The 26,251-nt window shown below is 37.7% G+C and overlaps 1 protein-coding gene across 2 annotated transcripts in view; it reads right to left on the bottom strand.

The window, feature by feature from the left end:
* LNPEP (leucyl and cystinyl aminopeptidase) overlaps positions 1-25,759 on the bottom strand; it is a 205,211-nt gene extending 179,452 nt beyond the window's left edge. The window contains exon 1 of one of the 2 annotated variants that reach the window (XM_007486571.3): positions 25,489-25,759. In XM_007486571.3, the coding sequence (XP_007486633.1) occupies positions 25,489-25,507 (19 nt within the window). In that variant the 5' untranslated portion in view covers positions 25,508-25,759. The remainder of the gene's footprint in view (positions 1-25,488) is intronic. The other variant, XM_056825018.1, reaches the window with a different exon arrangement.
* Between the last annotated feature and the right edge of the window lie 492 nt (positions 25,760-26,251).

The raw sequence follows: 26,251 nt of genomic DNA, 5'->3' as shown, positions 1-26,251 counted from the left end.
GCACAGACCCTGGGAACCCTCCTCCTGGACCTGGACCCGGATCAAAAGGTACGGCTCCCCTTAAAAGCCAGAACCCGAGATCCCTCGGACCTCAGGGGTAGGAGCGCAGAGTCCAAGGCTCCCGGAAGCCGTAGCCCGGCCTGGCTCAGAGAGCAGGGTCCTCAGAACAACAACCCTCAGGGCCTTCTATCCGAGTCCCAGTGAAAGTCACTGCCTGGAGCAAGACAGCCTCACGGGCTGGATCCTGCTATCCAAGTCTCAGTGAAAGTCCCTGCCCTCGGAGCTTGGGTTAGCTGCAGCCCATCCCCCCGCAGGCCGACGAAACAGCCTCACGGCCAGCGATTCTGAAGGCAACTTCCGGAAAGCAACGTGGTCCGACCCTTCCATTCCAGTTCCAGTGAGGCATATTCAGTTTAACCCAGGGAAAGCTCATAGAACCATCTGCCCAGGACTAAAGCCTCTGAACACCAGACAGAGACAAGAAAAGCTAATCCTCCACATTCAGAGATGGCAAACTCCACAGAACCACAGAAGCCCCAAAATACCAAGAAAAATAAGAAGAAAGGGGCGACTTTGGACACATTCTATGGAGCCAAAATACAAAATACAGAGCAGATAGAAGATAATATAAAAGAAAATGCTCCAAAACCTTCCAAAGGAAATGGAAACCCTCCACAAACCTATGAAGAATTTGAATCAGAAATGACCAAAAAGATGGAAGCCTTCTGGGAGGAAAAGTTGGAAATAATGCAAAAGAAATTCACGCATCTACAAAACCGGTATGATGAAACTGAAAAGGAAAACCAGGCTTTAAAAGCCAGAATCAGGCAGCTGGAAGACAACGATCGTGTAAAAGAGCAAGAATTAATAAAGCAAAGCCAAAATACCAAGAAATTAGAAGAGAACATAAAATATCTCACCAACAAGGTGATAGATCTGGAAAATAGAGGGAGAAGGGATAATTTAAGAATAATTGGACTCCCAGAAAAGCCAGAAATAAACACCAAACTGGACATGGTGATACAAGATATCATCAAAGAAAATTGCCCAGAGATTCTAGAACAAGGGGGCAATACAGCCACTGACAGAGCTCACAGAACACCTTCTACACTAAACCCCCAAAAGACAACTCCCAGGAATGTAATTGCCAAATTCCAAAGCTATCAAACAAAAGAAAAAATCCTACAGGAAGCCAGAAAAAGACAATTTAGATATAAAGGAATGCCAATCAGGGTCACACAAGACCTTGCAAGTTCTACTCTGAATGATCGTAAGGCATGGAACATGATCTTCAGAAAGGCAAGAGAGCTGGGTCTCCAACCAAGAATCAGCTACCCAGCAAAACTGACTATATACTTCCAAGGGAAAGTATGGGCATTCAACAAAATAGAAGACTTCCAACTTTTTGCAAAGAAAAGACCAGAGCTCTGTGGAAAGTTCGATACCGAAAATCAAAGAGCAAGGAATACCTGAAAAGGTAAATATTAAGGAAAGGGGAAAATGCTATCTTCTTCTTTTACTCAAACTCTCTTCTATAAGGACTACATTTATATCAACCTATGTATACTAATATGTGGGGAAAATGTAATGTATAAATAGGGGGTAAAGAAAGACCAAATAGAATAATCATTCTCACACAAAGATTCACATGGGAAGGGGAGGAGAAGAAAACTCCTATAAGAAGGAGAGGAAGAGAGCGGGGGGGGGGGGGTTTACTTAAACCTCAATCTCAGGGAAATCAACTCTGAGAGGGAAAAACATCCAGATCCATTGGGATCTTGAATTCTATCTTACCCAACAAGGGTAAGGAGAAGGGAAAACCAAGGGGGGGAGGGGGAGAGGGAGAACAAAAAGGGAGGGAAAGAGAGGGGGGAGGGGGAGGGAACAAAAAGGGAGGGACTAAAAAGGGAAACATCAAGGGAGGGGACAAGGGGGACTGTTTCAAAGTAAATCACTGGACTAAAAGGTAGAGCCAAAGAAGAAAAGGTTAGAATTAGGGAAGGATATCAAAATGCCAGGGAGTCCACAAATGACAATCATAACTTTGAACGTGAATGGGATGAACTCACCCATAAAACGTAGACGAATAGCAGAATGGATTAGAATCCAAAACCCTACCATATGTTGTCTTCAAGAAACACACATGAGGCGGGTTGACACCCACAAGGTCAGAATTAAAGGATGGAGTAAGACCTTCTGGGCTTCAACTGATAGAAAGAAGGCAGGAGTGGTAATCATGATATCTGATAAAGCCAATGCAAAAATAGACCTGATCAAAAGGGATAGGGAAGGTAATTATATTTTGTTAAAAGGGACTATAGACAATGAGGAAATATCATTAATCAATATGTATGCACCAAATAATATAGCACCCAAATTTCTAATGGAGAAACTAGGAGAATTGAAGGAAGAAATAGACAATAAAACCATACTAGTGGGAGACTTAAACCAACCATTATCAAATTTAGATAAATCAAATCAAAAAATAAATAAGAAAGAGGTAAAAGAAGTGAATGAAATCTTAGAAAAATTAGAATTAATAGACATATAGAGAAAAATAAATAGGGATAAAAAGGAATACACCTTCTTCTCAGCACCACATGGCACATTCACAAAGATTGACCATACATTAGGTCACAGAAACATAGCACACAAATGCAGAAAAGCAGAAATAATGAATGCAGCCTTCTCAGATCACAAGGCAATAAAAATAATGATTAGTAATGGTACATGGAAAACGAAATCTAAAACCAATTGGAAATTAAACAATATGATACTCCAAAACCGTTTAGTTAAAGAAGAAATCATAGAAACAATTAATAATTTCATCGAGAAAAATGACAATGGCGAAACATCCTTTCAAACCTTTTGGGATGCAGCCAAAGCGGTAATCAGAGGTGAATTCATATCCCTGAATGCTTATATTAACAAACAAGGGAGAGCAGAGATCAATCAATTGGAAATGCAAATGAAAAAACTGGAAAGCGATCAAATTAAAAACCCCCAGCAGAAAACCAAATTAGAAATCCTAAAAATTAAGGGAGAAATTAATAAAATTGAAAGTGATAGAACTATTGATTTAATAAATGAGACAAGAAGCTGGTACTTTGAAAAAACAAACAAAATAGACAAGGTACTGGTCAATCTAATTAAAAAAAGGAAGGAAGAAAAGCAAATTCACAGCATTAAAGATGAAAAGGGGGACAGCACCTCCGATGAAGAGGAAATTAAGGCAATCATTAGAAATTACTTTGCCCAATTATATGGCAATAAATACACCAATTTAGGAGAAATGGATGAATATATACAAAAATACAAACTGCCTAGACTAACAGAAGAGGAAATAGAATTCCTAAATAATCCCATATCAGAAATTGAAATCCAACAGACCATCAAAGAACTTCCTAAGAAAAAATCCCCAGGGCCTGATGGATTCACCTGTGAATTCTATCAAACATTCAGAGAACAGTTAATCCCAATACTATACAAACTATTTGACATAATAAGCAAGGAGGGAGTTCTACTAAACTCCTTTTACAACACAAACATGGTACTGATTCCAAAACCAGGCAGGTCAAAAACAGAGAAAGAAAACTATAGGCCAATCTCCCTAATGAATATAGATGCAAAAATCTTAAATAGGATACTAGCAAAAAGACTCCAGCAAGTGATCAGAAGGGTCATCCACCATGATCCAGTAGGATTTATACCAGGGATGCAGGGCTGGTTCAATATTAGGAAAACCATCCACATAATTGACCACATCAACAAGCAAACCAACAAGAACCACATGATTATCTCAATAGACGCAGAAAAAGCCTTTGATAAAATACAACACCCATTCCTATTAAAAACACTAGAAAGCATAGGAATAGAAGGGTCATTCCTAAAAATAATAAACAGTATATATCTAAAACCAACAGCTAATATCATCTGCAATGGGGATAAACTAGATGCATTCCCAGTAAGATCAGGAGTGAAACAAGGATGCCCATTATCACCTCTACTATTTGACATTGTACTAGAAACACTAGCAGTAGCAATTAGAGAAGATAAAGGAATTGAAGGCATCAAAACAGGCAAGGAGGAGACCAAGTTATCACTCTTTGCGGATGACATGATGGTCTACTTAAAGAATCCTAGAGATTCAACCAAAAAGCTAATCGAAATAATCAACAACTTTAGCAAAGTTGCAGGATACAAAATAAACCCACATAAATCATCAGCTTTTCTATATATCTCCAACACAGCTCAGCAGCAAGAACTAGAAAGAGAAATCCCATTCAAAATCACCTTAGACAAAATAAAATACCTAGGAATCTACCTCCCAAGACAAACACAGGAACTATATGAACACAACTACAAAACACTCGCCACACAACTAAAACTAGACTTGAACAAATGGAAAAACATTAACTGCTCATGGATAGGACGAGCCAATATAATAAAAATGACCATCCTACCCAAACTTATTTATCTATTTAGTGCCATACCCATTGAACTACCAAAATACTTCTTCACTGATTTAGAAAAAAACATAACAAAGTTCATTTGGAAGAACAAAAGATCAAGGATATCCAGGGAAATAATGAAAATAAACACATATGATGGGGGCCTTGCAGTCCCTGACCTAAAACTGTATTACAAAGCAGCAGTCATCAAAACAATTTGGTACTGGCTAAGAAACAGAAAGGAAGATCAGTGGAATAGACTGGGGGAAAACGACCTCAGCAAGACAGTATACGATAAACCCAAAGATCCCAGGTCTTGGGACAAAAATCCACTATTCGATAAGAACTGCTGGGAAAATTGGAAGACAGTGTGGGAGAGATTAGGAATTGATCAACACCTGACACCCTACACCAAGATAAATTCAAAATGGGTGAAAGACTTAAACATAAAGAAGGAAACCATAAGTAAATTGGGTAAACACAGAATAGAATACATGTCAGACCTTTGGGTGGGGAAAGACTTTAAAACCAAGCAAGACATAGAAAGAATCACAAAATGTAACATAAATAATTTCGACTACATCAAATTAAAAGGCTTTTGTACAAACAAAACCAATGTAACTAAAATCAGAAGGAAAACAACAAATTGGGAAAAAATCTTCATTAAAAACCTCTGACAAAGGTTTAATTACACAAATTTATAAAGAGCTAAATCAATTGTACAAAAAATCAAGCCATTCTCCAATTGATAAATGGGCAAGGGACATGGATAGGCAGTTTTCAGAAAAAGAAATCAAAACTATTAATAAGCACATGAAGAAGTGTTCTAAATCTCTCATAATCAGAGAGATGCAAATCAAAACGACTCTGAGGTATCACCTCACACCAAGCAGATTGGCTAACATGATAGCAAAGGAAAGTAATGAATGCTGGAGGGGATGTGGCAAAGCAGGGACATTAATTCATTGCTGGTGGAGTTGTGAACTGATCCAACCATTCTGGAGGGCAATTTGGAACTATGGCCAAAGGGCGACAAAAGAATATCTACCCTTTGACCCAGCCATAGCACTGCTGGGTCTGTACCCCAAAGAGATAATGGACACAAAGACTTGTACAAAAATATTCATAGCTGCGCTCTTTGTGGTGGCCCAAAACTGGAAAACGAGGGGATGCCCATCAATTGGGGAATGGCTGAACAAACTGTGGTATATGTTGGTGATGGAGTACTATTGTGCTAAAAGGAATAATAAAGTGGAGAAGTTCCATGGAGACTGGAACAACCTCCAGGAAGTGATGCAGAGCGAGAGGAGCAGAACCAGGAGAACATTGTACACAGAGACAAACACACTGTGGTATAATCGAACGTAATGGACTTCTCCATTAGTGGCGGTGTAATGTCCCTGAACAACTTGCAGGGATCCAGGAGAAAAAAACACCATTCATAAGCAAAGGATAAACTATGGGAGTGGAAACACCGAGAAAAAGCAACTGCCTGAATACAAAGGTTGAGGGGACATGACAGAGGATAGACTCTAAACGAACACTCTAATGCAAATACTAACAACATGGCAATGGGTTCGAATCAAGAACACATGTGATACCCAGTGGAATCACGCGTCGGCTACGGGGGAGTGGGAGGGAGGAAAAGAAAATGATCTTTGTCTTAATGAATAATGCATGGAAATGATCAAATAAAATACTATTAAAAATTAAAAAAAAATTAAATGCAGTTGAAGCTGGATAGCACAGTGGATTGAGAGTCAGGCCTAGAGACAGGAGGTCCTAGATTCAAATCTGGCCTCAGACACTTCCCAGCTGTGTGACCCTGGACAAATCACTTAACCCCCATTGCCTAGCCCTTGCCACTCTTCTGCCTTGGAGCACAGTATTGACTCCAATATGGAAGGTAAGGGCTTAAAAATAAATAAATAAATAAATAAACAAACAAACAAATAAATAAATAAATAAATGAATGAATGAATGAATAAATAAATAAATGAGTAAATAAATAAATAAATACATGAATGAATGAATGAATGAATGAATAAATAAATAAATGAATGAATGAATGAATAAATAAATAAATAAATGAACAATAAAAAATTAAATAAAATAAAATGCAGTTGAAAATCTGGTTTCTGATACTTACCAGCTGTGTGACCATGGGCAAGTCACTTAACCCCAACTGCACAGCCCTTGTCACTCTTCTGTTTTAGAACTGATACTCAGACAGACAGTAGGGGTTTACTTATTTTTTTAATGCAGTTGAAACCCCATATTCTGCCTTTCCTAAGCCCCCCAACTGCTAATATCTTTCCCTTCTTATGTATGTATTACTTTTATATTTATGTTGCATCTATTTTAAAATTTACTTCATTAGAACATGAACTTCTTATCAAGTAGGGATTATTCTTTCTTTGTCCTAATATTCAGTGCCTATCATTCAATAAATACTTATTAATATATACGCATATTTTATCCTCAAACCTGGGAGGTAAATGCTATTATCATCTTCAATTTACAGAGGAGGAAACTGAGGGACTGTTCAGTGGATAGAGCACTGGACTTGAAATCAAGAAGTCTCCTCTTCCTGAGTTCAGATCCAGCCTCAGAGACTTACTAGCTGAGTGTCCCTGGGCAAGTCACTTAACTTGGTTTGCCTCAGTTCCTCATCAGTAAAATGAGCTGGAGAAGGAAATGGCAAACCACTCCAATATCTCCACCAAGAAAACCCCAAATGGGGTCACAGGGAGTTGTACATGACTAAAATAAACCACTTCCTGACTCCAGAATGGTCCAGCATTCCATATAGTCAGCCACTTTCTTGCCACAAAAAGTCATCAGAATAAGAATCTTTGGAGGGCAAACATTTTCTATAGGAAAATAGGATCTACTTGCAACAACTCTTTCTATGACAAAATTTTCAAGAATATATTGCAAAACTAAACATGGGGAGCACCAGTATTTAATTTTAGTATCTCGGTCAGAAAATATATAAAGGGCACTGTTCCCTTTCTCTCTAGCCTTTTTTTCCCTGTCCTAACCCCACCTATCTTGTCTGTCAAAAATGGCTATCATATGGTATTAGTATATGGGGGAAAATTTAAAAAGTCTTTTTAATATGGCTTTGCAATCTAAACATCAGGACTTTGGGACTATATCATCATTTGGTTATGTAAATTACTTAAATTGTTCTTGTTCCAGCTCACAGAATTGTCTCAATTAGTTTTCTTATGTTAAAATGTTGTGAAGAGCTGTATCAAAGGGGTGTTATAAATATTAACACATGTAAAATCTTTCCATAAAAATATAAAACAATATATGACAGTTAACTCAATATTTCATGGTTGGGCAAATGATTTACAGTAACATTTTATTCCCAAATTTAATGAGGAAATGTTTTCATTTAGAAATGTAAAACATAACTGTAATAGTATTCTTGCTATCTTTTCCATCATAAAATGAATAGACTGAGCTGCACGTACTTCTGAGAACCCAAGACAAAGAACAACTCCAAAAACCTGTAGGTTGAACATAACTAGAATGAGGTTCTCAATGTCAAATGGATCATTGATCAAAAAGGAGTCACTAACAGAATACAAAACTGCTAATAAAACTGACTTCTTACTAATTCTTCAAATTAAAAAAAAAACCTAGATACATGACCATGAATTAAAAGAGCATATGTTTGTAGACATGTTTGCTTGCATTCTTTAAAGCAGCTACATCAGTCTTGTTTTGGGTGAAGTGCCATTCTCCTGTCTTTTACCTATTCATAATACTAAGATTAAATCCCAAAGCATTATGACTCTGATTAAAAATGGCAAGATTTAAAATTCTAAGTCTCAAACAAACCCTACAATGCTGCCATTCACACCATTTCATGGGGCAACACTCTAAAATAGTAAACTGATTCCAATAGTTGCTCATTTCATATATTAAGAGTATATGCAAAACACTTTGCAAACCTTCAAACACTGGAAATGCATTACTTATTATTAATGTTATTTCTGAGAATAGTTTCCTTCTGGAAACTAAGGGTTAGTTTCTCCCTGATATGCCAGAGTATAGAAGCTATCTTCCTCATGCTGATTTTATTATCCTCATAAATATATGTAGATTGATAACCGAAAGATACATCAAAAGGTATTTATTGATCCATATATGCCAGGGGCATGTATACTTGTGGGATCTAAAAATGAATAACAATGACAATAATGATATTTATATAACCTTAAAGTTTGCAAAATGCTTTTAAATATATTAGCTTATGTGAACCTCACAATAACACCTTGAGTTGCTAGTTATTATTATTCCCATTTTACAGAGGAGGAATTTAAGGCTCTGAGAGGTTTATTTTGGTTATGCAGTTAAGTATCAAGGCAGGATTAAAATTCAGAAAAGTTTAAAATCTATCTGGATAGATAAAATATATGAAAAGATGAAGAGATGAAAAAAATGCTGCAAATGATAAGTGGCAATCCTAAACGAAAGCATAAGACTGAATAATTTTGCCATTCACAGTATTACAGAACATTATCTTCTAATTCAAGGATTTCTTTAAGACAGTTCAATTTTTGAGAATATTTTTTTACAGCATTAATACTAATTGTTCCTTAAAAGTTTGATGGAATTGTCCTATAAATCCAGGACCAGGAACTTTTTTCTCCCTTTTGTAGTTCCTTTACAAGTATTTTCATTCCCTTTTCCAAGACTGGGTTTTTTAAGATCTCATTTTGGTCTTTTTTTGAAGGTATTTCTCCATTTTGTTTGTGTTCTCAAGTTTTGACAGTATATAACATAATATTGTCTGATAATTTCTTTTATTTCTTCTCACTTTTTTCAACTTTACCTTATTTTAGGAATCAACTTGGAATTATGCAAATAAAGTAACTAAAATGGTCATACCTTGTGACTCAAAGATTCCCCAAGTTTATACCCCAAAGAGCTATGTCCATCGAAAATCAATCATGATGGTGAAGGGCCTTGAGTCAATGGCAAAATGATTAGCTAAACAACTGAGGATGTTTGGCCTGGGGGGGAAAAAAAGGCAACAGGATGATGATAAGTATGAAGTGCTTGGCCAAGGTCACCCTGCTAGTAAGTGTGTGAGTCCAGATTTGAACTGAGGAAGAGAAATCTATCTGACTCCAGGCCCAGCACTCTATCTTCTGTGCCACCAAGTTGCCTATGAAAGAGACTAGACTTACTCCATTGGGGGGGGGGGGGGGGGGCTTTGGCAGGCAAGAGGAAAAAACAACCTGAAGACATTGCAAATTTAAAATTCATACTATACATGTCAAGAAAAACTTTCCAATAACGAAAGCACAAACTGTCCCAGAAGGCAGTAGGGTCCCCTTCATAACAGGTCTTCAAACTCAGTGATTACATATCAAAAATGTTGTAAAAAAAAAAATCCTTTCCAGGATATGAGGGGCACCTAGACAGCCTCTGAGGGTCTTTCCAACTTTGCACTTCTGTTTCTGGCATGAGGCGATGACAACACTCTGAGAGAGGGTGTAAAAAGAAAACAGCATCCAAAATCTTGCTCAATGTATAGGATAAGAGTAAGAGTACAAATAGACCATGGCCAAGAGATAAGGGGGAAGGGGCTGTAGATCAGAGAATGCATAGAGCAGATTCACCCAAGCAAAGGAAGGAAGGAAAACAACAATTCTGAGCTACAGAGACACAGGGATTAGCTTCTGGGGATGCACAGAACTCAAATTCAAGAAACTGCCAAGAATCATCCTGGAAGGAGAATTCAATTCAAGGCCACCCTATGAAATAAGTCCATAAAGGCAGGCAGGAGCCAATTATGGGAGGCCTTAAACTCCAGCCTGAGGAAATTGTTGTATTTTATCCTGAAAACAATGGAAAGCCACTGAAGGGTTTTGGGTAAGGAAGTAAAAGTAGGTCCTATGTCTTGGGAAGATTCTTTTTGGCAGCAAGAGTGAATATATTATAAAGGGGAAAGACTGAAATCAGGAAGACCAATTAGGGGAATATTTCAGTAGGATGGTCAAGATGTGATGATGGTGGCTTTTACAAGATATACATACATACATACATATATATATATACATATATATATATATATATATGCAAGCAAAATCAATAGGATTTGACAAATGAATGGCTATGAGAAATAAGAAGGAGGGATGCAGGGAAGGGAACAAGCATTTATATAGCACTTACTGCCAGGCACTGGGGCTAAGAGCTTTCCAAATACACAACCCATATTATTTCCATTCCACATTTGAGGAAACAGAGACAGAATTTTGTGCTACCCTCAGAATCACACAGCTAGTAAGTGGGTCTTGCTGACTCCAAACCCAGAGCTCTATCCACTATACCACCTAGCTGTCTAGATAAGAGAGAAAGAGGAGTCCAAGATGACTCCAACATTACAAACTTAGGTGACTGGGAAGAGTTCCTTCAGAGATAGGGAAATTTGGAAAGGAGCAGGTTTTATAGAGTATTGAAAAAAAAAAACTCATCTGGTTTTGGACCTGTCAAGACTGATATACTTGTGTGAAATGTATTAAGCTTAATTATTTTGCAAACTTTTTACATCTGAAAATTTCTTTAGGGAACTTGGGAACCTAATAATTTCTTAAAACTCCCTTTTTTTGGAGATCGTTTCCAAGAAATGTATGAGATAATTTTAAAGTACAAATGAAGTAGACATGGACATAAATGAATACTGAAGAACATACATATTTATTGACAATTACAGAAATCTGAGTTCATTGATTTGGTACTAAAAGGGAAAAGAAGGAAACAAAACTTAAACATAAACTCAGAGAATCAAAAACGACCTGGACTTTTCCTAGTTAAGTTTGCTAGAAAAAGTATCTTATAAGAACTATAATTTCTTACAAATCTTCTGACTTTCCACTTGACTCACATCATAACGTTTAACTCTAGCAATTCAGTGCCCTGTTTTTGCTGCCACTGATATGGTTACCATCATCTTAAAATTGCTTCAATGATTCCCTATATAACAGGTGTAAATGGGGTCATCCAACCTCAATCTGACATATAACTCATTACTACCTATTTAAATTTCTTCATCTTAATTTCTGCAGTGAACTAGGGGTATATTGAATAATTTTTCTCATTAATAAATCTGCCATCTCTTCTCATTAATTAATTGGTTCAGGTTACCTCAAACCCTTGAAATATCAGTGGTTAGTTCCTCTTCACTTCTGGAAATTTGGTTTCATTTTAATTCACTTTGGAGACTAATCATTATTAATTAATTAAGCATCTTCCTATTTTCCCTCAGAATTAGTCCTTTTTTATCTTCTCTTCAATAAACACAGGAAATAGTCTTTCCTAACATGTATACTATAAACTCCTCAGATTCCTCATATAAGTTCTCTATGAAATTCCTCACAAGGCAGTTCTAAGAAAGAAGTCAACCTTTCTTACTCATTCCTCTGTTGGCTAAATTCTTCATGGATACTCATGGATCAGATACACTTTTTCCCTGACTCAATGTAAACACGAAACTTTGTAAATTTTTTGTTTTATTTCTAATAGAAATAGCTCATAGTAGAGTTGGACAAGAGACCTTAGAATATAGTCATGTAAGTTCTTAGCTGAAAACTCATAATAATAACTCATAGTTAGATAGCAATTTAAGATTTGAAATGCACTTTGTTTCAAAAACCTTTTCAATGCAGGTAGTTATAAGTATTATTCTCCCTTTACAAATGAAGAAACTGAACCTAAGAAATGTTAAAAGTCCTGTCCATGGTCACATAACTATCATGTGTCTGAAATCGAATTTATACTGGCTTTCTATGAAGAGGTGCTTCTCATAAAAATCTATTCTCAAATACCAATGTTGTAACTGAGACTGAGCCCTTGACCAGAAGTCTCTATAAGATAAACAAATATTTGAAGGTAAAATTATACTACCTTGGTATTAATATCTACTTTTGAAAAAAACATAAAACAGTTCAAGCAGAACATTAAAAATTCTTTGAGACTGTAAGGTCATTGCTGTCCGATTTTTTATTTACAGAAAAACCTTGTGACAGAGAAGTAAGAAACTTTTCCCAGGTAACCAAGCAACTCAGAGGCTCCCACACTGAGGAAATTACAGATTTGAAACTCTGCAGCACTCCTCTACTTGGCAACTTAATTACAACTGAACCCAGCCTTCATATATCACTACAAACAATGTCAGACTTTTAAAATTCATTGTTTATTTACTGACCTGCCCTTTTTTCCTGCACTTATCAAAGTTGGCTCTCTGGGAGGAAGGGCTACTACATTGGAAAATTGAGGTGAGTGGAAAAAAACAAAATATATCCTTTTAAAAGGATGAGGGGAGGGGGCAGCTGGGTAGCTCAGTAGATTGAGAGCCAGGCCTAGAGATGGGAGGTCCTAGTTTCAAATCTGGCCTCAGATACTTCCCAGCTGTGTGACCCTGGGCAAATCACTTGACCCCCATTGCCTAGCCCTTACCACTCTTCTGCCTTGTAACCAATTCACAGTATTGATTCCAAGCAGAAAGGGAAGGGTTATTAAAAAATAAAAATAAAATAAAAGGATGAGGGGATAAAATTGAAACTGGATTATGAAGGACTGGGGAATTAAAAACAAAGAAGAAAAAGGAAACCAAACACACCAGAACCACATAAACTAAGCCTCTATTACCCTCTAGGAATCTAAGTAACAATTCTAGTGTGGGTCATAATAACAAGTCATCTTCAGTTATATCTAACTCTTCCTGATCTCATTTGAGGTTTTCTTGGCAAAGATCCTACAGTGGTTTGCCATTTCCTTCTCCAGTTCATTTTATAGTTGAGGAGCTGAGGCCAACAGGGTTAAGTGACTTGCCCAGTTACACAGCTAGTCAGGGTCTGAGGCTAGATTTGAACTCAGGAAGGTGTTTGCTCACAAGCCTAAGAACTAGTGTAAATACTATTGGTCAGTAAGCATTTACCAAGCATCTACTTTGTGCCAGGAAAAGGCACTCTTTCCTATAAGTTCAAAAACTTGGAAGTAATTTGTTCACAGTCACATACAATGTGCACCTTTGGTGGTACTATTCTGTGACCATTTTCTAAGGTTGCTATGTTATTCAATTTTATTATGAGTAAAGAAAAGAGCACTAAGGCAAGTTGCAACAAGCATCTAAGAAGTTTCTACACTGATAAAATTACAGGTTTGCAACTGTAGCACCTCTCTACTTAGCAACTCAATTAAAACTGAACCCAGCCTTTGTATTTCACTACTAATGATGGCAGACTTTTAAAATTCATTGGTTTGTTTTGCAGAAGTGTTTATTTTTCTTTTCTCATCAGGGAGCTCTGTGGGAGAGCTACATTGGACAATGGAGTGGTGGGGAGGAGAGCAAAATATATTAAAATTTAAAATTGGATTAAATTGAAAAGTATATAATTTTTTTAAGTCTCCAAACTAGACAGTATTCTCCCCTCTCTTCCTCTTTATTCCCTCTATACTTAATGTGAGGGGTTTTTTGCTTTTTGTTTTTTAACACTCCAACTGGGAAAATTATCAAATCTCTTAGCAGCTCGTAATAACACAGATGGAAGTGAGGCTGTTGTTTCAATCTGTTCCTTATACTCAGAGACTAATAATCAGCACTGCTTCAAAATCAGTTTTAAGTGCAAATCAAGTTCTCTGTGGACTCTATCCACCATACAGAGAGCCTGAATGGCAGTGTCCTCAGGATGAATGCCATATGACTTAATTGGCTGAGGGGAAGGTAACACAGAAATGGGAGCCACTAAAACATACCTAAAGATTTCTGCCAGTCATAGATTGACTTGGAAAACCACATATTATCTATGTTCTGTTGTATTTTTATTTGTTTAGTTAAATATTTCCCAATTACATTTTATCTAGTTCTGCTTGTAGGTCCATGAGCCACCTATTCGATAATTCTCTGATCAAACCTCCTGGCTTTCTTTGTAGTCATTCCTATCAGATCCTGAATCAGTGGCCTGCTAAGTCACTGATCATTTATTTGCTTGATTAATTCTTTCCTCCCCTTCTCATTCTTTTCCACCATCCTACAACCAAAACCTAGAACAATACCATCATGTATCAAACAGTAAGGCCCTCCTAACTATGAAGTAAAACAAGACTAGAAAGATGGAAACAAGCATTTGTTCAGTATCTATTGTGGTAAGTAATTAATTTTTTTTTCTCATTTGATCCTCACAATAATCCAGGAAGGTACTATTTGCCTCAGTTTCTTTATCAGTTAAATGAATTTAATAATAGCACCTACTTCCAGGAATTGTGATAAGAATAAAATATTTGTAAAGCACTTTGCCAAATTTAGATTGCAATTTGGATGCTACATGTTTTATTATCATTATCATTATTATTATTTCTAAGTATCCTTCCTTTAAAATCAAAGTTTTTAATCCTTTTTGTTGTTGTTGTTGTCATGGATCTCTTTGGAAATCTGGTAAAACTTATAGACCTCTTCTCAGATTAAAAAAAAATGAATAAAATACACAGACTTTCAAAATAAACTAATTACATGAAATGCAGTTATCAAATTTTTTTTCAAAACAGTTCACAGATCCCAGATTAAAAATCTTTGTTTTAAAAAGGGCTGGATATATATAAAGGGCTCCTACATGTGAATATTTTCTTAGGCCTTTTTGATTTTTGTAATCCAGACAGGTCAGATGTCATCTCCTTTACCATCAAAAAAGCCTACCAGTTGGAACCATTTTTATGTCAATGTCATGATCCGTTTTTTAAGCCATTCCTTACCACTCCCTCACTGAACAACAATAAATCCTCATCCCATACCATATATACACACAAATGTTTTGGGGCAGGAGTATAACAGTAACACTAGTCCCAATAAGTGACTCTTGAGGCATACTTTTCCATAAGTGATCAGACTTGGAGCTCAAAGGGAAATTGCTCATCATCTAGCTCTTATTTTACAGCTTTAGAAACTGAAGTTCAGAGATGAAGGGATTTGTTCAAACTCACAAGGCAGGTAAATTTGAATCTAGTTCCTTTAACTCCAAATCCAATGCTCTTACCCCTCCACTATTTACTGCCTATCCATAGCTCCTTCTTCATTTTCCAGATGTTCCCAAGGTCCTGCTTTCCCTCCCCCAGGAAGTTTTCTACAGCTCTTAGAGGAGCTGAGGAAAGACTAACCTTGACAATGCTGCCCCTACTCCAATTCTGCTCAAGGATTTTATCAGCACTACCAAACCCATCATCCTTTGTTCAAGTAATTCCTCCTCCCAAAAAGTTTGGCCCATCTTTCCTACTTCTCTCGACTCTACCTTCTCTTTTTCTTCCTTCGCCCTACTGGCCCTAAAGTAGGCATTCAGAGACCACTGACCCTCAAGAGAGTCTAGAAAGAAAGAAAAATGGTTGAAATTTTGTATTATACAAACTTGGAATATGTCAGGAAGAATTATCCTTAGAATAGTTATTAAGGCCACAAGCTTCAAGGCAATGACTCTCAAAGGGTAACCTGCAATTTTTTGTTCTCCCCATAGTTTTTGGACACTTCTTTCAACATTTTATTTCCATTTCTGTTCCCATCAAACGAATGCTTTTCCTTGTTTACTTTAAAATTGTAATTTACAGAGGCATTTTTTTTTAAACTCATTTGCTTGTCAATATGTAACTATAAACCAGGAAATACTGTTGGCCAGATTAACCCTTTCAGTGGAAGTAGGAGAATAAGATAAGCATAAGATTAGCAGATAGTATACAATATTTTGCCTAATCATGAAAGAACTCAGACTGACCTCAATTACTGGAATGACCCAATCATCATACCTTCCTCACAGGTCCTCCAAATGTAAAGCTGAGCACTTAATGCAATGCCTGGCCCATAGCAGCAGCTTAAAAAATGTTGGCTCATTGATATGCCAGTTTTTCCCATTCATTTTTCCTACTCCTTATCTCAACTGGTTCTACTAATTCTTTTTTCAACCACAATTTTATCACCTAATTCATTACCACTGGAATCTAAAACCTACAATGACTAGTCCCATCCAGGTAAAATGCAAGACTTGAGACTACAGTTTCCATAATCATAAACCGAACCTCCACTCCCACACTTCTTTCACTTGGACCTTTATTTTCTCCATCATCTTCCAGCAGAATGCCCTGTGTCCTCACCACCTGGGTCAGTTACCACCAAAGATGGATTATCTTACCCAAAAACTCTGGAGAACTCTAGTCCAAAATCCTGAGGCAGAGGGCTGATACCAGTTTCTACTCTGCCAAATCCCCATCAAAGGCTTTTCTGGAGACAAAAGAATTGCCTGTCCTGAGAAAGGCAGTGAAATGTCTTTATACTCTGGAATTCCAATGTTTAGGAGAGATTCAGCGTCTGCTAGGGGGTGCAATGTAGAACTCCAGGCTCAGGCACTGACTAGCTCTCTGCCCTGGACAAGTCACTTAATCCCTGTTTGCCTCAGTTTTCTCCTTTGTAAAAGGGGGATAATAATAGCATTTACCTAGACCACTAGTACAAGGGAAAGAACACTGGTTCTGGAATCTGAAAACCCAGGTTCAAATCTCACCTCTGATGCTTATTACCTTTTTGACCTTAGCGAAGTTATTTAAACTCCCCACAACTCAGTTAAAATGATTAGTTAGGACTAAATAGTGTCTGAAACCTGTCCCAGATCATCAGAGAATCACGATACTACATTTTTTACAAGTTGAAAGTTTGTGGCAACCTTGCGTTGACCAAAGGTACATCATGTCTGTGTCACATTTTAGTAATTCTTGCATTATTACAAATTTTCATTATTATTATTATTATATTATTATATCTGTTATCACTGTGATCAGTGATCTTTAATGTTACTATTGTAATTGTTTAGAAGGAGAACTTCATCACTAAATATTAAGTGTGTGTTCTAACTGCCCCACCATCCTGCCATTCCTGGGTCTCCGCCTCTTTGGATTCTCTATCTCCTGAGATGAAGTAATATTGAAAGTAAACCAAGTTATAACCCTACAAAGAAAGGAAGAATCAACCCTGATCAGTCATCAACCATCAACATCCAGGCAAAATCCTCTTCCAGCAAAAAGATTACCATTAGCTGAAGGCTCAGATGATGGTTGGCATTTTTTAACAATAATTTTTTTTTAATTAAGGTATGTGGTACATTGATTTTTGGATATAGTACTTTCACCTACTTAGTAAACTACACTATACTGTAAATATAACTTTCATATGCACAGAGAAATAAAAAAATTAGTGTGACTTGCTTTATTGCAGTGGTCTAAAATGGAACCTGAACTATCTCAGAGGTCTGCCTGTACTTCCACACTATCTACTTGCTTTAACACCTTGGGAACTAACCCCCTCCAGCTCTTTAAGAGATTAGAAGAAAAAAAGAAATGGGGAGAAATGAAAGATAATTTCCTAATTCAGTTAAGTGGCCAATGGACCCAGAGTCATAAATAATTGAATTCAAAACCCACTTCAGACAATTAGTACCTTAAGGATCCAGGGCAAATCACTTAACCCCTCTGCCTCAGTTCCCAAATTCATAAAATGGGGATAATAATAGCAATTATATTACCAGGGTTATTGTGAAGACAAAATGAGCTATTTGTAAAATGCTTTGTAAACCTCATATAAAGGATTTAAAGAAAAACTAATATTATTCTTTACATTTTCTTTGTCACAAAATTAAAGGCTTACCTGCTCCTAACTTTCACAGGGAAAGGTTGATTTTTTTAAAACTCAATTCCTAAAGGGAATGTTCTACCTAGTTTTATCTGTGATTTAAAAAAAAAAAACATCAACAATATTGCCTTAAGGATGCTAGGTGACTCAGTGGATTGGGAGCCAGGGCTAGAGACATGAGGTCCTGTGTTCAAATTTGATTTCTGATACTTCCTAGCTATGTAGCCCTGTGCAAGTCACTTAACCCTATTTGCCTAGCCCTTACCACTCATCCATCTTGGCACCAATAAACAGTATTGATAAGATAGAAGGCAAGGGTTTAAAAAAAACACAATATTTCCTTAAAACCTCTGAATACTTACTTTACTGTTTAGGATTCCTACAACTGCCTGAAAGTTGTGAAATATTCCTAAATGAACTCAAATCTGAAAGAAAAATAGAACTTTACAAGTAGTTTAAATATTAATGTATTCCCATATTTATGCCAAAGAACAAACCCTATAAATATTCTTTGACAAAAAAAAATTGTACATACATGTGTGAATCCTATGACATAAAAACTTTGCCAAAAATTGTTTTACTTTGGATTATTATATCTCCATTTGGGCTAAGGAAAAAAGAAGGGTAAGGAAGCTGTGAGCAGGGAGAAAGAAAAAGTATTTTTAGTTGGTGCTTTCCTAAAACTGTTATTTACTTAATGAGTTCCATAACATAAAAGCACCCTTCTTTCAAATCATTTAGGATTAGTATTCAAGGGGGAAAATAAGCCTTATTTATGTTAATACAGTATCCCAATCAAAAGAGCCTAAAATAACAGACACCATAAACAACTGGAAATCAATACCAACATCTTCTTAACACAGTATCCCCAGTTTTTGTGCCATGAGGCACAAAATTCACTGTCAAAACAATCTTGAACATCAAATGAGAATCACTGAATTTGAGTTAGAATGCCCCAAGCAGACATATGTACACAATAGGAATTCCTGCTATAATATGTATTCAACAAGTGATACCCACAGCATTTGCCTGAAAACCTCCAAGGAGAGAAACCAATCACCTCTTCAGGAAGGCTTTTAGAAGAGTTGTAATGATTAAGAAAAATCTTCAGACACCAAGGCTAAATTCTGTAACTTCTATGCAGTGGTTTAGGTTCTGCTTTCTGGGCCAAACTCCAATCTCCCTTTCCCCACTTTATTTTCTTTCCTCAGACTAGATAGGCCCAATTCCTATAACTAATCCTTCCTCCCATCAAGGTCTTTCTTAAACCATAGGGTCCACTAGTGAATATGATACTCCACATGAGATCTAACAATGGCAGACCATAATAGGATTATCATTTCCTGGTTCCTGGAAGCTATACCTCTCTTAATGAAGTCAAAAATCCAGTTAGCTTTTTTGGCTATCAAATCACAATGCTGAATTGTTCTGGGTATGCAAACCACTAAACTCTTTTTTTCAGAACAATTACTGCCTATCTACACCTCCCATTACACTCCCATCTTCCCCCATCTAATACCAGTGAAGTTCCTGTTTTTTTTTAACCCAAATACAAGACTATATAGTCTACTGAATTTTTCATCTTGTTAGATTCAGCCCAGAACCCTAGACTATCAAGCCTCTTTTATGCCCCTGATTTTGTTTGCATTGACTACAAAACTAATGAGCATTCCATCTATGCCTCCAAGGTACCAATAAAAAATTTTAACTAACATCTAGCCAAGTACAAAATCCCTGAGGCACTGATCTGGAGACCCCAGGCCAACAAAATACATTTCATAGAAACATTAACATTAATTCTTCAAATTTGAGTGTCCAAATGGCTATGAATTCTTCAAATTGTACAGTCACCTCAATTCATCTCTTTCTATCTTCTCTACAAGAATTCTAGGAGATACTTTATCAAAAGCCTCACTAAAATCTGTGTGAACTCCATGAGCAGCATTCTCCTCATTTACTAGTTTTATTTTATCTGGTCAAAAAAAGGAAATGAGGTGGCAGGACCAGTTCTTGATGAAATATAATGGCCCTCTGTAATTGTCACTTCTCTTTCTAGATATTAAGATAGTCATCTCTCTAATAATCTGCTCTAGATTTTCCCAGGAATCAAAGTTGAACTCTTTGGCCTATAGTTGGCAGACTCTAATTCAGAAACAATATGCATTATTTTTTATTCTAATGGACCTGTGAATTCATCTATGTGAATATTCTACCCAACAATGAAGACCTCTCAACACATCTGGTCCATGAAAGATCCAGCCAGACTACTGGGGGCTTTGAGAGGGCCCTAGATATTGCATGGATAACAATGGTTCATGTAAGCTGCCCATCAGAGTTATCTGTCCCTTGGTCTCAATTATGGAATTGTCCCATTTTTTGTCTATATCTTCCCCAAACAGAAATTGACTACCGTGTGATTAAATTTCCTTCCACTTTCCCATGTTTTCTTGAACAAACATACAGATCTGATTAAAATTTGCCTCATTTGGTTTGTGCCTTATATGTAGCCAGTGCTCAATAAATACTAATAATAAACAGAGCTAGAAAGAGCAACCACTTAACAGTGTGACCAAAAGTGACCTGGCAGCCACAATTAGGATGCCTGAATATTTTTACCTTTAATCCTTCCTCAAGGACCTTTGGGAGACTAGTGGAATAGAAGCTAATGTTACCTGAAAAGGCTAACAGATTCAAGTATTAAAATATTAGCATGATTATCTAATATGATTAATTCATAGTTACAAGGCACAATAAAGAGTTCAAAGGAAATAGAGATAAAACAAATACCTTTCCCCTGTTCTATCTTCAATCCCTCTTTATCCTCTGGTTTCCTAACCCCATAACCTATCTGTATACCCAACTCAGTCTTCCAAGCCTTTTAAAAACCCTTTCTTGACTTTCATACTTTCAAGCTATTGCTATATATTTTTATTTCCCTTTCACAAACTCCTGAAAAAAAATCTGTATTTATTACCTTCTTTCTCTTTTCTCCCTCTCAGGAACCAATAACCCCTTATAATCTGGTTTCTGATACCCACTTGACTAAAACTGCTATTTCCAAGATTATCACCAAGTTTTAACTTGCATTTATGTATTTAACATTTAGCATGCATTTATAATATGCTTACTACTGTCATATGTCAGGCATTTTTAAGAAGTAGGCATATTAAAAAAAAAGGCAAAATACAGTCCTTGCCATCAAGGAGCCCACATTCTAATGGGGAAAACAACGTGTAAAGAAATATGTATATACAAAATATATAGAAAGTAAATTGGGGGTCATCTCAGAGAGAAGCATCCGATCATCTTTTTTTTTTTTCAGTTCTCATTCTACTCAACCTTTTAACAGTTTTTAACCCTACTCCTGTCTTTCAGACCCATTCTGTCTCAGGTACCTGTGTTAAATCACTTGTCTCCTCAATCCCCCTGTCATAATTCAGTGACCATTTCCCAACCCCTTGCCTTTCTACATTCTCTCTCCTCTAGAGATTTCATTTATCTCAATATATCTATGAAGATGACTCCCAACTTCTGAAATCACAACTGTCTCCTGAACAATTCCACCAGAATGTCCAATAACCACCTTGAACTCAAGATTGCCAAAAAATAACTCATTTTTCACATTATTCTTCCCAGGCACTCAGGTTCTCAATGCCTCCCTCTCTGAGTTAGTTGCTAAATATTTTTAACCCTAATCCCCCACCCAACTTTCAGTTCAGGTTTCTATCTTCTCTCCAATGGCCTACTTCAGGCAACTTTCAATGAATGCTTCTGGGTGAACTCATCTCCCTCCAATCCAGCCTCCACAAAGATAATAAATTGATAATCCCAAATCACAGATCCAATAATATAATCTCTCCCCCAGCCACCACTCCCCCCTCAAAAAAAACAAACCTGCCTCTAGGATATCACATGAATTGTAAAATCTTCATTGTTATTATTATATCAGCTTCTCCCCATATACAACTTTCCCATCTTTCATTTCCAAGTCATCACCCAAATCTGGAAAACATCCCCTCTTTACCACAACCTCACAGTATACATCCCAGTCTCTTGAAAGCACAGCTCAGGGGACTACCTCCCGGCCGTTCCTCATCTTGATCAAGTTTATCAGAACACCCTCCCTCTTGAAATTATTTTTTTGCTATTTTTAAATCCCTTACCTTTTGTCTTTAAATTGATACTAAGTATTGGTTCCAAGGCAGAAGAGCAGTAAAGGCTAGACAACTGGGGTTAAGTGAAGGGCCCATGGTCACACACAACTTGGAAGGGTCTGAGGTCGAAGTGAAATGATTTTTATACATACTTTGTATTTATTTGTATGTGTAGGTCCAAGGGGGAATATTCTCCCAGTAAAAAGTAAATTTCTGGAGAGCAGAGCTTCCTTTAAGTCTTTGTATGTATGCCCAGTGCCCTCCTAATGGGTGATAATAGTTTATTGAATATTCAAGAAACTGCACAGATGACTAAGGGGAAAAAAAAGCTGGAAACAAAGTAAGTAACCAACCAAGTGGAAAATGGCTGAAGAAATTGTGTTATAAGAATATAAAGGAAAAATCACTGCTCTTTAGAGATGTTCAAATGCAGCCTGAAAAAAATCACTTAACCTGTTTGCCTGAGGTTCCTCAACTGTGAAATGGGAATAATAATGGTTTCTATCTTACAGGGCTGATGTGAGGCTCAAATGAGATATCTGTAAAACACTTAGCACAGTGCCTGGCACACAGTAGGAACTATATGAGTGAAGGGTAATTTCCTTCCCTTCACCCCAGACAATAGAAAAAATATGAGGAATTCAGAGAAATATGGGAAGACTTATAGAAGAGAGATATAAAACAAAGTAAGCAGAATCAGTAGAATAACATATACTATATGTTATTCTATATAATGATGTAAAAGGGAAAAAAATGATTAACAATTGAATTAACAATTGAAATTAGATGAATTGCAATGACCCATTTTAGGCCCAGAGAAAGGAGAAACATCACACTTTGGTAGAGTCTTGGCTGAATATAGTTTCATGACATATTCAACAACATTAAAAAAAAATCTACTGCTCTAGTAATAAATGTTTTGAAATAATAAAATAGGGGGCAGCTGAGTAGCTCAGTGGATTGAGAGCCAGGCCTAGAGATGGGAGGTCCTAGGTTCAAATGTGGCCTCAGACACTTCCAGCTGTGTGACCCTGGGCAAGTCACTTGACCCCCATTGCCTAGCCCTTACCACTCTTCAATTCCCAACCACAACAGGAAAACATTAAATTCTAGTTTTCTTTTCTCCTTATCAAGGGAGACTAGACAGGCTTCTCTCCCTAAGTACTGACCCTTAAAAAAAATGATGTCGTACTAATCTTCAAAAATTTGAAAAACCAACAGAAAAAAAATTAGACACCCAATTTCATATATTTTCGTAGTATTCCTCTTTTTTGGTATATATATATATATATATATATATATATATATGTACTTCCTCAAAACACTCCCAAATCTGACAGGTCTTTAAAATTTCCCAGAAACTTGCAGGTATCTTATATCAAATTATGTTTTGTTTGTGAGGGGAAAGGGATAATAGGCTAGTTTTAAGGATTTTTCTTTAGTTTTATAGGAATGTTCCTAAAAACCTAAGCTTGACACTGATTACTGAAATAACTTGTAAATTAAATACTCAAATCTTACAATTATGGGAGCTCTACACAAAGTTCAGAAAAGAAAACTATTGAGTCTAGGGTAGAAATTATCAAGTAATTATCTTTTTAAGGAATTTGAAGTATTAAAGATCTGTATTAAATACAAGTCTGTTAAATAAATTTGCTATTTTATCCTTTAAACTATCAATAATTAAAGCAATACTTTCAAGGAAAGAAAATTTTAAATTAAAGTTGCTTTCCTTAAATCTACTTTAACAATCTCTATAGAAAAAAAAATTCCTACTTACTAAGAAGTCAGTCTGCAGGGCATTAACTTTGACTGTGTACTTGGAAGTAAACAAGAGGCACACTCACCTTTGTGATCAATAGTACACAATTTCTGAAATATGACTGGGGGAAGTGAAGTGAGTGTGCAATGAAAAAAATAAATGTTTTATTTTGGCCTCATGCTCTAACCAGCTCAACCACATGCAAAATACCTGAGAACAAGAAAGTAAGAAAGTGAGCGATATACAACTACTACAGAATAATGAAATTGATTAAAAGTTTTGGTATAAGTTCTCCTAACCAGGTGGTCCATCTACTTCCTGCTTTAAATAACAAAAGCAAAACAAACCTGTTCAATGACTTTTAAACTTTACCAACTACTGCAATATCACAACCCAAAACTATGAATCCATCACTTTTATCTAAAGTTTTAAGTAGTTGGTTTTAGATGGCATTTTAGGTTCTGAACAGTGGGTAAAACAAACTTAAATTATGTCTGTATGACAATATGCCCTAGTTATTGCCCAAATTGCTTTGCCCCACTTGATGTCACAAATCAGCCACGTCCCCATCACAGAGGAGGGCCCTAGAAACTATTCATGTCTAGGGCTCAGAAACTGCCCACATTCAGCACGTTGGTGAAAAGCTCTTTAAAATCATGTGGACACCCCAGTCCAGTTGGTATGAGACTCTCCGCATTGGCAGAGGGGTGATGGGCCTGGAGTTACATATACATAGGGACAGAAAGGGTGGGACTGAATGCAGGAAACCCTCCTTAGCGGTAGGACAGCTTAGGAAAACGGTCCTTCTGAAGTTTCTCCATCCTTTCAATTCTGTTGCCACCTCTTTCAACTCCCAGTGGAAGCCTTCTTGCTCCTCTCCTTTAGCCTTCCTGCACCCACTTAAGTTTCTATTTTGGCAAATCAGAGCTGCGTCGGGAGGCAGAGCAGGCACATTTAATCAATCATCAAGCAATCAGCATTTATTAAGCCCCTACAATGTGTCACCTTTCCCACCCCAGTTTCTCGTCACTCGAGGGGGTTTAATTATGTGTCTCCAAGTTTCTTCTCCGCCCCTGTCATTCTGGGCACTTGGACTACACGAGGAGTAACTTTGTCATCGGCCCACACTGGGCTCCTCCGGAGCAGAAGGGTGGAAATGCCGCAGGTCTGAATGCCAGCCGCACCCCTCCTGCGGGGCTGACCTTCAGCGGGCAGCCAGGAGCCGGGCCTTGCAAAGCGAACCTGCCCTCCTCCCGGCTCTCCGGCCTCCAGTCTGCAACCGCTGCCCCTATAAGCCCCTGCCCCATTCCCCATCCATCCCCCCACCTCCACCCCAGCAGACAGCAGGCGGCAGAGGCGGTAGCCTCAAGACTGGGCCAGGCCTGGCCAAATGCACTGGGTGGTCAACGGGGCAGCGGTTCGGCTCGCGCCACTCACCGCTGGTGAACGGCTCCATTTTTTCCCCCGCGGCGGCTCGGCGCTCGGAAGAGTGCACAAGCTTCCTACTTGATAGACCCAAACCGAGCCTGTCTACTGAGCATGCTCAGATTCGGCGGCTTTAAAGAGGCAACAAGCAAAGCCAGGCCGTTCCGCCGCAATCCGCTTCGGGCTTTAGCTGGGACTGCGAGTCTTGAGTGAGGAGAGCGATGCGTGGGAGAGGGAGGAGCGCGAGCTCTCCCTGGTTCCGAACCTCCGCCAATTTCGGGGAGGGCAGAAAGAGATAGCAAAGGGGCGATGCCACCCCTTCCGCTTTCCTTCCTATCTCTGAGCGGGTTACAGCCCTGTGCGTTTGTTAGTGCCAAGTTTTGGCAGGTTTTTTTGTTTACTTGTTTGTTTGTTTTTTAAACCCTTACCTTACATCTTGGAATCAATACTCTGTATTGGTTCTAAGGCAGAAGAGTGGTATAAGGGCTAGGCAATGGGGGTCAAGTGACTTGCCCAGAGTCACACACTGCTAAGTGTCCGAGGTAACATTTGAACCTAGGACCTGTCTGTAGGCCTGGCTCTCAATCCACTGAGCTACCCAGCTGCCCCGAGTTTTGGCGTTTTCAGTCTCCCGTTAGGCATCTGATCCCAGGAATCCAGAGGGAGGATTTCCAGGGGTTCACGAAAAGGCTACAAAAGACTTCGGGGGATCCCTGAGAACTGCGCCCTCCAGGAGGGGGAAAACCAGGGGAGAAAGGCATCCACCCGTGCACCC

Source organism: Monodelphis domestica, chromosome 3 (assembly GCF_027887165.1).
Source record: "Monodelphis domestica isolate mMonDom1 chromosome 3, mMonDom1.pri, whole genome shotgun sequence".
In the NCBI taxonomy this organism is placed as follows: domain Eukaryota; kingdom Metazoa; phylum Chordata; class Mammalia; order Didelphimorphia; family Didelphidae; genus Monodelphis; species Monodelphis domestica.
Note: the sequence above shows the minus strand (reverse complement) of the source record. Positions and strands in the feature narration are given on the sequence as shown.